Source organism: Gobio gobio (assembly GCF_949357685.1).
Source record: "Gobio gobio genome assembly, chromosome: 4".
In the NCBI taxonomy this organism is placed as follows: domain Eukaryota; kingdom Metazoa; phylum Chordata; class Actinopteri; order Cypriniformes; family Gobionidae; genus Gobio; species Gobio gobio.
The window spans coordinates 54858240-54873813 of record NC_137100.1 but is presented as its reverse complement, the minus strand read 5'-3'; the positions used below and the strand labels follow the sequence as shown (position 1 = coordinate 54873813).

Here is a 15574-nt window from a genome sequence, read left to right as displayed (position 1 = left end):
GCCTCAACAAAACCAGCACAAAACCAGGAGTAGATGTGATTGGGGGAAAAAAACAAAACAAGATCAAATTGATGGATGGCCATAAACAACAATCCTAACTATATTTGAACTAAAGTTAACCTTTTTTTTTTTTTAAGTGCCATCTTATGCCATGATTTTTAGGAAAGACTTTAGCTTAGGATGGAAAGAACAGAAGTACAGTCTAAATCGTTATCCAAAATGGTGATCTTTCAGCAAATTAAATATATGAAATACACTACTGTTCAAAAGTTTGGGGTCGGTAAGACTTTTTAAATGTTTTTGAAAAGTCTCTTATGCTCACCAAGGCCACATTCATATCATTATAAATACAATAAAAAACAGTATTATTGTGAAATATTATAAAAATTTAGAATATATTTGCCTATTTTAAAATATTTTACAATGTAATTTCATCCTGTGATTTGCTGTAGCAATTATTTCAATCTCTTAGTTTCCTTCAGAAATCATTATAATAAGCTGAATTTGGGCTCAAGAAACATTTTTTTATAATTATCAATGTTGAAAACAGTTGTACTACTTAATATTTTGGACAGGATATTTGATAAATAAAAAGTAAAATGTACATGAACTAGGACCATAAAACAATAAGACATCTGAATTAAACTGAATAAACTTTCCCCCTATAGCCACACTTTCGTTTGCATCAAATTAAATATGGAATATAACTTTGAAGCTTCAGATTTAACCCATTTTTGACCAAACAATTTTACATTTTGTGGGGGTTTTTATATAATTTTTTACTTAATTGGAATGGTCCAAAACTTGGTCAAAAATTACCATATTGGAAATTAATGGAAGATGAATTTCATCTAGTGGAAAAGTTTGGTACTGTGCCCAAACAAGAAAGGTAATTGTTTGAGATATCAAGTTGAAATTTGGAACACAATGAGATTTATACAATTTAAAGCAGCGCTAGGTAGTTTTTGCTCTCTGGCTCCCCCTACAGTTGGAAAACAGTATTGTCCTCTACTACTGTCGTAAACTGTCATTCTACATCAGTGGATGCATCGCACGTGCATTTATTGACATGACAACTATGATAGCCCTGAACACTGCAGGAGGAGTTCACATGCAGGTGTTCTGCTTGCGTCGCGTGTGAAATGTCTTCATCCCAGGTACAGTGGCATATGTTTCAGCATGTCATATGAATATAATTTCATGGGTTTTATTTTTTTCAAACGCCAAATGATCGCTCACGTTTACAAGCCAGCGTCATTATAGTAGCCTAGTCTATTGGTTCCCGTTTTACAGAATCTATATGATACTTCAATTCAATGTTTGAGTGGTAGGTAATAACCATATATCGTCAATATTATAATATCAAGCTACCATAGATGAATCTGCAAATTTGAAAAATCGATTTGCATTATAGCTTGAGGCAAGACAAATAAACCAATATCACAGACATGTTAGGTATCCTAAAATATGATTTTGTACGTCTTACGTATTTACTTGCAAGAATGTAGCTCCTCCTCCTTCAGCTCACGCCAACGAGCAAACGCTGGCCCAATGTTGATCCTCGTCCTGCCTTTAATCCGATCACTTTCTCGTTTCCTCTTTTTGCTTTCCTCCGACAAAACATTAGCTTTCTTATTTTTCTGTGCTGCTTCGGCCATGACAAAAAAATGATAGTTTGGCTCGCATGTCCGAATTTAAGGAAGTGGGGGTGGTGGTGGAAGTGACGTATATGCCGTAAAGCAGTCGAATTTTGTAGTTCTTTTTTTTCTCGGGATAGTACCCGAAACCCGAAGTTTAAAAGTACGATTAAAAACGATACAGACCCCGTCAGGCTATGGCAGACGTGTCATTCAACCTATTGTAAGTCGATGTATCATCACAAGAGGTTTGAAAATATATTATAAAGGTTGAAAAGTTACCTAGTGCTGCTTTAAAATAGTATTTTTGTGCATTTTCCATAACAGTAAATGTAAATTCTGTAACTTAAAAAAAAAAACTTTTTTCAAGTGTCGTCTGTTTCTGTGCTCTAAAGCATTCAAGATTTACGACAGTTTAAGTTAGACATTTTATCTTCAGGTCTATGCTAAGTGAATAAATGGATTATAACTACAGCATAAATATAATTTAGTACCATAAAATCCCCCCCAAAATACAAAATATTAAATAAGAGACATTTAACTAAATATAGTACATTCATTTAATAAAAAAAATAAAAAAATTAAAAAAAATGTTTGACTGCCACGCGAAGACCGCTAGAGGGTTAAATGGTACATTAAGCTTGAATTGCTCCATTGGTCATTAAATGCATTCATTAATAAATTGAGCTAAATTAACATGTTAAATTGACCACCCTATTTTACAGATTTACTTGATATACTGGGAGGCTGTAGAATCACACAAATCAAGTGTAATGGAAGTGAAATTCAGATTGAGATTGTTTCCTGGTATATGTCACAGCTGTTAAGTTTTGTATTCATGCTCTACCCATCCTGTGATACTGTGTGTCAGCTCTTGTTTATGGGGTGTGATTAGTGAGAAGAAACTGAGGAGCTGGGGATATCATATTACACACACACACACACACGCACATTCTCTTTCTCTGCCAGTACAGTAGAAAACACGCTTAGTGGGATTATACAAATCTGACTGACAGGAAAATGAGTTTGCACTCGTATGCACATGCACATGCCCTCGAGACATGCACAGAAAGACTTATTCACTAATAGCAAGAAGTTGTCTGCACTGATTATATGAAATAATACTGAATACAGATACATCAATAATCAATATAATCACCCTATAAGCTTTGAGGTAAACACATACTTTCAATACACACACAGACGCTTGCGTACACTCTTTGGATGGAGAATTCAAAAACGTCAAGTGATGACATGCTCACCGCAAATGTATCTGTGCATGCTGGGACAGTGTGATTTCTGATGGAGCAATTAGTGTCCTTTCCAAAAATGCAGTTTTGCATATCAGTTTTATAATCCAGATGACGGGAACTTAAAGTTTTTTGGCCCTGTTCCTTGTTTAACTTGTGCTCATTGTTGATTCAATGTTATTTTCCCCATTTTGAACACTTACTTTGGCAGGTCGGAATATCACAGTATTTCCAGTAGATTCCGTCTTCGAGATCTGCGATGTAACACCATGGCCGAACATCTCCATCTGGGTTCCTGTGCGAGAAAGAGACTTTTAGGGGAGCTACTTTACAACTGCAAACTACTTGTAGTTCAATAACAGTCAAGTTCCCCTTTTGAAAAAGTAGGCTAGTTAGCTACAATAGAAACTAACAAACTAATTGGCGAGCTATAATTTCAGGGAGTCTTTCTGCAGGTTACACCAGTAGGTGGCGACCAATGACTTTATGAGTGAATCACTGAATCATTCATTCAAGTGATTTGTTCAAAAACAATTATTCATTCAGGAACTGTCTTTGACTGTGTACGAAAACCTAGGCAGCTGACTCGTTGCCTCGCTGCCTTATCAGACAATGGCTTGTAAGGCAGCGTTTGTGCATGAAGGCACCTCACTCAACTAATTTCGGACAGACTTCTTAGGCAGTGTAATTGTTTAATGATCTGCAGCAAAATAGAGAGAGCTTTGGTGAGAACTAAACAAATATTTAATTACTACATTGGTAAATTCTCGCTAGAAATTACATCAGAAGTAGAAAATGTTGGTTAAAAACGTACATTTACACACAAACTGACCAGCAAACGCAACTTTCTGACGCCATCTTTTTTCCCCAGCTCAACTGTCACAGAATGGAACGCACAGGATTGTGGGATATCAAAGGCAGTGAATCTATCAGATGAAGGTATCTCAGGAGACAGGAAGTGAAGCTAATATTAGATTCGGACGTGCCTTGGTGCCTTCCTGCTTTGAAATGTGTCCTCCGAAGGTAGCATTTTCCAGGTTTCGGAAGCAGCCTTTATGGATGAAACACTGACTCGATCACTCTACTGATTCATTCAAAAATGCTGAAAACGTTATAGCTTTATTTTCATTGAGCAAAAACAAAGTTAACAGCAATAAAAATGTAATTAATAAAATGTTAAACAATATTCAGGAACATCTTGCTCGTGTTCCATTGCTTAAATAATGAAGTTTAATGGGCTTTGTATTTTTAAAATATATAAATATCAGAGTATATGACTTTAAAACATCAGCATTTAACTGGCACACAAACAATACATAGGCCTACAGGTGCTGGTCATATAATTAGAATATCATCAAAAAGTTGATTTATTTCACTAATTCCGTTCAAAACGTGAAACTTGTATATTATATTCATTCATTACACACAGACTGATATATTTCAAATGTTTATTTATTTTAAGTCATAATTTTAATATTACTTAAGACCAATACAAAGAAAGGATTTTTTAGAAATCTTGGCCAACTGAAAAGTATGAACATGAAAAGTATGTCAATGCTTAGTTGGGGCTCCTTTTGCCTGAATTACTGCAGCAATTCGGCGTGGCATGGAGTCGATCAGTCTGTGGCACTGCTCAGGTGTTGTGAGAGCCCAGGTTGCTTTGATAGTGGCCTTCAGCTCTTCTGCATTGTTGGGTCTGGCGTATCGCATCTTCACAATACCCCATTTCACAATTTGAAAAAAACAGTTTGCTGGCCAATTAAGAACAGGGATACCATGGTCCTTAAATCAGGTACTGGTTGCTTTGGCACTGTGTGCAGGTGCCAAGTCCTGTTGGAAAATGAAATCTGCATCTCCATAAAGTTGGTCAGCACCAGGAAGCATGAAGTGCTCTAAAACTTCCTGGTATACGGCTGCGTTGACCTTGGACCTCAGAAAACACAGTGGACCAACACCAGCAGATGACATGGCACCCCAAACCATCACTGACTGTGGAAACTTTACACTGGACCTCAACCAACGTGGACTGTGTGCCTCTCCTCTCTTCCTCCAGACTCTGGGACCCTGATTTCCAAAGGAAATGCAAAATTGACTTACATCAGAGAACATAACTTTGGACCACTCAGCAGCAGTCTAGTCCTTTTTGTCTTTAGCCCAGGCGAGACGCTTCTGATGCTGTCTGTTGTTCAAGAGTGGCTTGACACAAGGAATGCGACAGCTGAAACCCATGTCTTGCATACGTCTGTGCATAGTGGTTCTTGAAGCACTGACTCCAGCTGCAGTCCACTCTTTGTGAATCTCTCCCACATTTTTTAATGGGTTTTGTTTCACAATCCTCTCCAGGGTGCGGTTATCCCTATTGCTTGTACACTTTTTTTCTACCACATCTTTTCCTTCCCTTCGCCTCTCTATTAATGTGCTTGGACACAGAGCTCTGTGAACAGCCAGCCTCATTTGCAATTACCTTTTGTGTCTTGCCCTCCTTGTGCAAGTTGTCACTGGTCGTCTTTTGGACAACTTTCAAGTCTGCAGTCTTCCCCATGATTGTGTAGCCTACAGAACTAGACTGAGAGACCATTTAAAGGTCTTTGCAGGTGTTTTGAGTTAATCAGCTGATTAGAGTGTGGCACCAGGTGTCTTCAATATTGAACCTTTTCACAATATTCAAATTTTCTGAGATACTGAATTTTGGATTTTCCTTAGTTGTCAGTTATAATCATCAAAATTAAAAGAAATAAACATTTGAATATATCAGCCTGTGTGTAATGAATTAATATAATATACAAGTTTCACTTTTTGAACGGAATTAGTGAAATAAATCAACTTTTTGATGATATTCTAATTATTTGACCAGCACCTGTATATAATTTAGTGTTGACAGCATCAAAATTACTATATTAACACATATAACTTTACACTACACATTAAACTAAACAATATTTTCTGACAAACTGAATTGGGGGGGTGAGGGGCTTGGGTTCAAGAACAATTCACTGATGATTCAAATGAATCAGTGACTTGTTAATGAACCAGATCATTAAAATGAACTGTCTGAATGATTCAGACTATTCAATCTGAGAAAGAGAGAACTTTTAGCATGTTTAGGACATAATATAAATATAATGTGACATAAAAATAGTGATCTCCATTAACGTTCAAAAGTCTTTTTTTAATATATTTATATATATATTTCTTATGTTAACCAAGGCTGCATTCATTTGATGAAAAACAGTAAAAACAGTAATATTGTAAAATATTCTTAATATTTGATTTGGTGATTTTGTGCTGAGGAAACATTTCTTATCATATTATATTATTATCAATGTTAAAGACATCTTAATATTTTTGTGGAAAGCTTCTTTGATGAATAGAAAGTGCAAAAGAACAATATTTATTTAAAATATTTTTTTTCTTTACTGTCAGTTTTGATTTAAATGCATACTTGCTAATGCCTTTTGAATGGCAGTGTACCTTGTAAACAGCTGTAAAAGTGTCATGCTATACTGAAAAATGTTAATTAGTAGCGTCACTGCTTTTAGTTAGTTACTGCACGTAATTTAGTTCAAGCGTAACTGTCACTGAAGAGAAAAGCCTTTTCATGGGTTGTCAGTCAGACAGAAACACCCCCTAGAGCAAGCAGGAACCTATGTGCTTTATTGAGCTTCTTTCTCTCCCCCTGCCTTGTCCATCCAAGCATGTCCACCTCCAGTTCGGCGTCTACGCGAAGGCCCAGGGAAGGGCTTTGTTCCTTTCCAGACAGTGACCTGCGGAGTTCTCCGGCTTTGTCTGCTTCAAAACCCCTTCAAGCTCTCCGGTGTGTACTTTAAACCTTGATTCCCAAACCCCAAAAAGCTTCAAACAAGGTATTGATTACAGCCACACAGCCAGACAAGGCAGTGATTGGTTGATTTCTTCATGAACCGAGCATTCATCATAAAACAGTCCAGCCGAATCCCCCTTCACGTGCGCTACGGGTGCCCGCACCGTCAGAAATAACGATAATTGCGAGAAAAGCTATTCTTCTTGTCTTTAAGGGGCTACAATGCAACATCTCAAGCTCGACCCCGAGGCGACAGCTATCTGATTTCAGCTATTGTGCGGTGGAATCAAAAGGGCGTGCCACGGTCTTTTCTTCCCCTATCAAAAACACTTTCCAGCTTCTCTTCTTTTCTCTTTACAACAGGAAAGTGTATTGAGTGAAGCGTCTTTTCATGTGCTTTCTTTTTTGTGTCCGGGGGAAACTTAACCTCAGGTTGGAGTCAGCTAAACATCTCCCATTTTCCCTCCTTTTTTTCTTTTCTGTTGAGGAGAATGAGATCTGGCCTGCTAACAAACCAGTCTGGCTTTGGAGCGGAGTGTGTATTTCTACCATCGAGATTGACAAACCCCTCCAGCCTGATGGGATTTTCATTATGACTCAGTCAAATGGATATTTGCATAGTTTTTTTTTTTTTGGAATAATGTATTCTCCTCTTCAGGAGAGACACCTGTTTGGAGTTGAAGTCTTGAGGGCAATTGAGGTTCAATGGAGGAGATTATAAGAGGAATCTTTCTCGTTGGCAGACACACATAAACATACTCATACACAGTGCCAGGTTTCTATATGGCTTTATTATTTGATCCAGTCTGCCTCTGGGGTCACATGGCGAGCACTTAAAGGAATAGTGGACACAAAACTGAAAATTCTGTCATCATTTAGTCACCATCATGTTGTTCCAAACCCACATAACATTAGATCTTCTGTGGAACTCAAAAGATGAAGTTTTGAAGAATAGCTTTGGACAGTCTTTTTAATGAAAGTGAATGAGAAGTAAGGCCAGCCAAGCTCCAAAATGACAAAAAAGCGCAATAAATATGTTCCAAACAACTCATATAGCTACTACAATTAAAACCATATAACACCTTTGTGTGAGGAACAGACACAAATTAATTGTTCATCGCTGACGGTGTTTCTTGGCACGTTCATGAGAAGTAGCAATCTCCAAAAATGTGATCATAATGTTCTTTGAAACTGATCTTTTCAATGATTTGTTCATGAATGTGACTGTTCTGGTTCTTGAGTTCAACGCAGTAACTCAATGAATTGTTGGCTTCTCACTGTTAGCAGCTCACTGGAGGGGAAGATTATGAGTAAATAACTGAAATTCTGATCACTTAATACAAAATGACACTGAATGAAAGGTGACTTCAGCTTTCAAGGTTCAAAAAGGACTCAAAATCACCATGCAAGTATCATAAACATAATTCCATTGACTTGTGTCAAAGTAACTGACTCGTTCATCCCACGATGTGCATGAGTCATATCAATAAACTAATCCTTAAATTCATCTATCTGTTTAACCTCTAATCACTCCCCTTCTTCCCTCAAGGGTGAGAGGAAAGCACTGCCACAGAGAATGCTGGGGTGAAGTCTCATACCAGATATAATAGGTGGCTTTGATCACCAAACGCAGGCCTGTTTACCCTCAGGACTCCTCAAAATGTGTGGACATGTATGTGCGCATGTGTGTGTGTGTGTGTGTGCAAGAGTTTACTTTATGATGATAAGTGTGTGTGTGTCCGGTTAAGCCTGCAGGGTTAAGTCCCCCTTCAGAGAATGAGTATAGAATCTCAGGGCCTTTCATGTGTTACCGTAACGATGGGATCATCATCTGTCCGGGCTGGTTAATGGGATGGGGAATTACCCCTGCCTTTAGAGATTTATAAACTCTTAAACGAGATGGCAAGAATTTACAACTGCCCTGAGGAAACAACCATTACCAATGAGTTCTCTTTTTGTGATCACTCTTCATTTTGTGTAAAATGTAATTGAATTTAAATACACAATTTTTTATGTGTATACTTGTTTTTTTAAAGAAATTCCAAGACCACAGTGAAAATCGAGATTGGACATCTTAAATCTGGAATAAATAAAAAGTAAAAATAAATTAATTAATTAAAATTTAAATTAAACAATGAAACGTTCATTATGATGTAAATGAGGCTGACATTCTGCACTATTTGGTCTGTAATCAAATTTGTGACATCTGAAGTCTCTGTTTAGATGGTCAGATGTTCTTGGTTCCATTGAAGCAAAGGATGCTCTTAGGAACAGTACAAGGGGGGTACATTTTAACATCCTGAAAATCTTTTTTCACTCAATTTGTCATTCTGACGATATAATTGGTAAAGTAAATAAAAAAGTTCTGTCATGAAACTCTAGATGGCACAGGCTGATAGGTTCTCAACTCAATCTAATAGCAATCACATCATTCTCTATAGGGCACAGCTGATTGGTTCCTCCTGTATCAGTAGCCAATGAGCACGCTGCTCAACCCTCAAATGCTTGGTCTGCATTTGCTGTAGCAGTTGCAGCGCGCTTTCTGAAACCCTCCACCTTCCCCAGCTCCATCTCTATAGTTCTGCTACAGGTAATTCATGTATGCCTTATTGTAGAGCATCCGCATGTCTTAATTGCTCACATCAGTGTGTCGTTTAAGTATTGGCAGTAGCAAGTCTCGTACTTTCTCTGCAGCAACAGCAGCATAGCAGATGAATTCGGCCAAGACCAAACATATCGACATTGTCATATCCATTACCAAGCCAAACACTCAGAGTAGTCATGACTCTTGAATCTTAGTATAAAAAATAGAAGTATTTTCATCAGTGGTCTTTTGGTTTCTTTCTTTCTTTATAAATTGTGTCTTGTAGACAGCAATGATATGGAGAGCAAACAGATGCTGCGTCCCAATTCGCATACTATCCGTACTAAATAGTATTCGAAAAAAGAATTAGTATGTCCCAAATCGTAGTGTGTTGAAAAGAGTATTCCAAAGATTCCCGGATGGTTTACTATTTCCGGTCAGAATCCGAAGTGCAGATTGATGCGCACTCTAACGGCTGATATTGCCCAAAACCCATTGCGAGATGGACGAGGATTCGATTAGAACTACAAACGCGGATAAAAAGTGTTAAAAACTACAAACATGACGGTTCCGCGAGTCTGACGGTTAAGTGGAGATGATTAGATAAAGTGGTTTGAGTGAGCAATTATCAGTATTTAACCTGATGAAAAGATATTTATTCAATATTATCCACATTATATTTCACCTGCAGCCGCATTGAGAACTTTTGTAATGATACGTTTGGCCATTAACTTTGCAAACACATGAGAGGAGTCCCACGATTAAAGACCCACGAAAGGCAGATAAACGAGCGACTACATTTCTCTCCGATACGGTAGGAAATTAAATTGAAAGTGGGGGATTTGAACTGTGACGATGATTGACAGGGCAGTTTAAACGGTGACGCTGATACTTCAGCGCTCTTCCTCTCCATCTCTCACTCATAGCAGACCAACGGATGGAGGGGAGTGGTTAAGGATATTCAAACCCAAGCTGTCAAACTGCCGTCATCTGAGAAGTAACGTCATTCCAGACCGGAATTAACTTTTCAGATTTTGATTAAAGATTACTGCGACAAACATTTAAAAAAAATGTTTAAACAAACCTTAACTTGCGCGGATTAATTGTTTACCCTAAGACCTGTAATGTGTGCCAACAGTAAATGGGGTCAATTTTGATTTCATGAGGACTTTAAGAATAGATCTCAACAATAGCTGCATTTCCATTACATCCCAATGGAAACAGTTAAATTTCGTAAAAACTCCCATTTATCGAAAAAAATTTTAACGCTCGCATTAGGTGGTTTTTCAGGCAATTCGAAAAAGGAATACAAAACTGCAAAACTGCAATGTAAACAGATTTTGTTCGCATTTACAGGTCACCTGGCGTAGATGCCGCAGTATGTTTAGACAGAAGACGAGAGAGTTCTTTATTGAACTTCTAAAAGACAAAAGAACTATGGGAATACTGTATTCTAAACAATGAAATGCCATAATTGTTCAAGTCCCTGAAGCAGATATGAGGGAGAAAAATCCAGAAACACCTCATATGTGGCCGCTCCCAAGTATAAGGGACTTTCCTTGCTATTAATCCTTGGATAACACGCCTACGTCTCCTTCGATTAAAAAATAATAATAGTGCGGTGGCTGCGATATACGTTGCCACGATTTTCAGAATGACTTATCGGAAAAATTAAGATTTAAGTCGCATAACATTGTGACGGAAAACCTGTAATTTTACAATAGTTTTTTAATCGACATTTAGAAAATATTGCAAATGTTTTGTGCAAATCTGTAATGGAAACGAGGCAAATGTCTCCCAAGACCAAATGAATGAGTTATGGCATTCATCTTAAAGGTATAATTATTATTTTGAATAATGTTGGTAACCAAAAAGGTTTGGTGACCAGTGACCAAAAATAAATACCACTGAGACATTTCTCAAAATATCTTCTTTTATGTTCCACAACAGGAAGAAAGTCATATAGGTTTGGAATGATGTGAGGGTGAACTATCCCTTCAATTTTACAGTTCCATACTCTTACTAGAAACATCCGAGACAAAGTTGATATTTCAGAAATAACTGAGGATCATCATTAAGTCTTCTGAACTATAAGAGATTTTATTCTGAGTAGATTCAATCAACAGGGATCTAAAACTAAGCAGAACTTAGAGTTGGCATTTGTACGCATTGTATCAGGAGACAATCACTATATGTACTTAAGACTGATAATCTTCTGTGCATTTTTTTCAAAACAAAAAATAGAAGGCTTTCCATGGTGACCACAAATATCAATGTGACACTAAATCTGACGTGTAAGAACAATGTGTTGAGCCATTATGGTTTATTGCAACACTCTCTCGCTCTCCTTTTCGCTGTTCTTTCTCTCTAATTTGTTTCAGCATTACTGGCCATCTGAACTGAGAGAAAACCAGCTGTTCTTGTCTGGCCAGCGTTCAAAAGCTTTTCTTTAATAACCGCTTTCCATGCACCATAATCATAAAATGTATGATAAACTTTTAAAATGTTGGCATAGAGCAATACATAAAAAAAACTGGGATTCTTTAACAACAAAAGAGTGTAAAATCTATAGTAGGGTACGGCTGAAAATAGCTTTTTCTTGAACGCCAACCCCAGCCACACTATTAGCCCGCTGCAGCTAACCAGTATCCAAAGCAAATATGAGCAAGGGAAATTTGCCTAATATGCTCAGAGCCGAGCTTGGTCAACATGGCAAACATATGCTACAGCAGGAATGAAACTCAAGTATGAGCCTGTGCAAGTGCTGATACTTCTAAATCAAATAAAAATGACAAAACAGTCAAATAGACAATCATGTACTTCTTTAATGTAGCTAACATAGTTCTTTTATGCAGCTTTAAGTTGGGGCCGAGTCCAACACTTGTCCAACACTTTTGAGAGACTGGTTGTCAGTCTATTGTATCTATATCACACATAGACATTCTTGCGGTATTACGCGTCGATTCAACCACAACAATTCAAGCCCGCCTCACTGAACTGACATCTGAAAGTGGATAACAAACCATTCAATTTCACAGTCAAGTAAACAACAGTGTAAACGGAAAAGGCACAAATGCTTAACGGTTGCTTGCACTTTCGCTTAAGCTAAAGTCTAGACAGATTGAAGGTGGAAAATTAAACATTAAAGTTTCTCTGGGAAACAATATACAAAGCAGCAAAACATAACCGGACTTAGTCTAGGCCTCCCTAAAGTCAACATGGAATGGTTTAACACTTTACACTACACGATAATTACACTTAATTTAAATATACTAATATACATTGTCATGCAAAAGTATTCAACAAATTCTGAAAATAAATGGCTAAAACATAAAATATCCAGACAAAAAGTACTGTGATGGAATCATAATTCAATGTTAGTATTATAATACCATTGACTTACACTGAATACAGAGATTATATCACTATTAAAAACATTGATACATTGAATACTTTATACAATGCATGTTCATCATATTTATGTAAAATGGTATTTACATGGTACTTTAAGGTACTTTAAAGAATACCATGATACATGTCCAAAAGGTCAGGCCATTACAATTGTACAATATTACAAAATTAGTATCTCATTAGTATTTATTATATACAGTAAGTAGGTCTACTATGATTATTTTGAACGGGTCATTGAGGGAGTCATTTGTGTACAGTTGTAACGGTTCTGAATGATTCACCGTGAGAGTCTGATTCCAAACGCTAATTCACGAGCGACTTTGAATCTGTTTATGAGAATGTTTTTGACCGACTAGTTCATAAGGGTCGTTTGTTCGTGAATCGACCATCACAACTCACATTGTGTTCGTTGCTCTGTGATATGTGACGAAACAGCATATGGATGGATACAGTTTTCCAGACCAGATTTCAAATTATTGTAGCTCATGTTTATATTATATCGCATATACTGCATGGTATATAAGCATCTGCAAAATAAATAGTATAAATACACATTCTTTTTCTATTAATGGGATTTACCTTAATACCTTGATTAAACATTGCTATTTGTGTAAGGTTTATGATTGCTCTATCTGTAAGGAGACACCAATCATAAACCTTACACAAGAAACAGGTGGTGGTGAACAGGTCTGAGAGGAGGCTGATGAGTTGTACACCTTTCTGTCTAAATCTCCAACATTCATAGCTCTTTTATTCACAATTAATAGGACATTTCCTCTCTGCCCCATCTCTCAATGTTTTCATAGCTATTTTACAGCACACAATAAAGATGAAATGTGAGGCATATTAGAACTTGGCACCTTCATTTCACTCTCTTTCTGGCTCTCTCAACATACCAAGACTGCAGTTCTTTCTTTCAACTCAATTGGCGTGAAGACAAGCTAACAAAGAAATGCAAAAAGTTTATGACATCATTAAAGAAACACACACACTTACAGCTTTCCAGAAGCATTCCTCTCTCTTACAAGTAACTGAAACTATAAAAACATGCACTACACAAATAACCTATGTCATATCTTTAAAAACATACACCTGTCTCTTTTTCTCTGACTCTTTTAAATGCTTAAAAAATCTACTAAGACAGATAGAAAGATAGATAGATAGATAGATAGATAGATAGATAGATAGATAGATAGATAGATAGATAGATAGATAGATAGATAGATAGATAGATAGATAGATAGATAGATAGATAGATAGATAGATAGATAGATAGATAGATAGATAGATAGATAGATAGATAGATAGATAGATAGATAGATAGATAGATAGATAGATAGATAGATAGATGACGGACGGACGGACGGAGGGAGGGAGGGACGGACGGACGGACGGACGGACGGACGGACGGACGGACAGACAGAAAGACAGACAGACACAGACAGATAGGTAGATAGATAGATAGATAGATGATAGATGATAGATAGATAGATAGATAGATAGATAGATAGATAGATAGATAGATAGATAGATAGATAGATAGATAGATAGATAGATAGATAGATAGATAGATAGATAGATAGATAGATAGATAGATAGATAGATGACGGACGGACGGACGGACGGACGGACGGACGGACGGAGGGAGGGAGGGAGGGAGGGAGGGAGGGAGGGAGGGACGGACGGACGGACAGACAGAAAGACAGACAGACAGAAAGACAGACAGAAAGACAGACAGACACAGACAGATAGGTAGATAGATAGATAGATAGATGATAGATAGATAGATAGATAGATAGATAGATAGATAGATAGATAGATAGATAGATAGATAGATAGATAGATAGATAGATAGATAGATAGATAGATAGATAGATAGAAGATAGATAGATAGATAGATAGATAGATAGATAGATAGATAGATAGATAGATAGATAGATAGATAGATAGATAGATAGATAGATAGATAGATAGATAGATAGATAGATAGATAGATAGATAGATAGATAGATAGATAGATAGATAGATAGATAGATGGATGAATCGATAGATTCAATTGGGAATATGGAATTGGGGATGATCCGAGTACTTCTTCTAAAAGTTTCATTTGGTGTAGTCCGGCAAGATCTTGTGAAGCCTAAAACCTAAAGTCTGTTCTGATACAAAGACATTCCTACACACACCCAGCAGACATAACACCATGCCACCGTGTGCCTAAAATCAACACTAGTGTTCCTGACGGTGATCTCCCCCTTTTCACTTAATCTCTGTCTGCTGTTTTGAATCCGGCTTTCACTTCCCATATCATACAGTCTGCTGGACCTGCACACACACACATATACAGAGTCACCTCTGCACTCCTCCTCATGGTGGAAACAGCAATAGGCAGGCAGTACAAGGCTGTTTTAAAGGGAATGTTCTTTAAAATGAAAAATCTGTCATCTGACATCAGGCTGGTGACATTTCTCCAGCCTGGCCAAACTTGTTATGTTGTAGCTGTTTTTTCAGACTCTTTTATTGGTTCAGAATGGGAGACTAGCTTAAAACAGCTAAGCAACCAGCAAATAAGGCTGGTTTACGTGTTTTGTCTAGATCCAAAAAGGAGAAAAATCACCATCAAAGTACAATAACAGTAGTCAGGCCCGTCGCAAGGGGGGTGCGATGCCCTGTGCGAACGTGATGTGCGAGGCCCAGGGGTATATTAACGGGGGTATACTGTTGCTATAGTGACGAATTATTTGTTGTTTATGTGGATATTTAAGGGGGAAAATAAAATAAATTCCGTTTAACAGCATTAGGTTCAAGAAGTTAAACTGTAGGCTACCTGAACTGCACGGTGCGCACATTTTGACGCTTAAATTATGTTGTAAAT

At 37.3% G+C, this 15574-nt stretch overlaps 1 protein-coding gene across 2 annotated transcripts in view; it reads right to left on the bottom strand.

Moving 5' to 3' along the window:
• kremen1 (kringle containing transmembrane protein 1) overlaps nt 1-15574 on the bottom strand; it is a 96179-nt gene that overhangs the window by 29657 nt on the left and 50948 nt on the right. For both annotated transcript variants that reach the window (XM_079814970.1, XM_079814969.1), the window contains exon 3: nt 3091-3182. In XM_079814970.1, coding sequence (XP_079671096.1) covers nt 3091-3182 — 92 coding nt within the window. The remainder of the gene's footprint in view (nt 1-3090; nt 3183-15574) is intronic.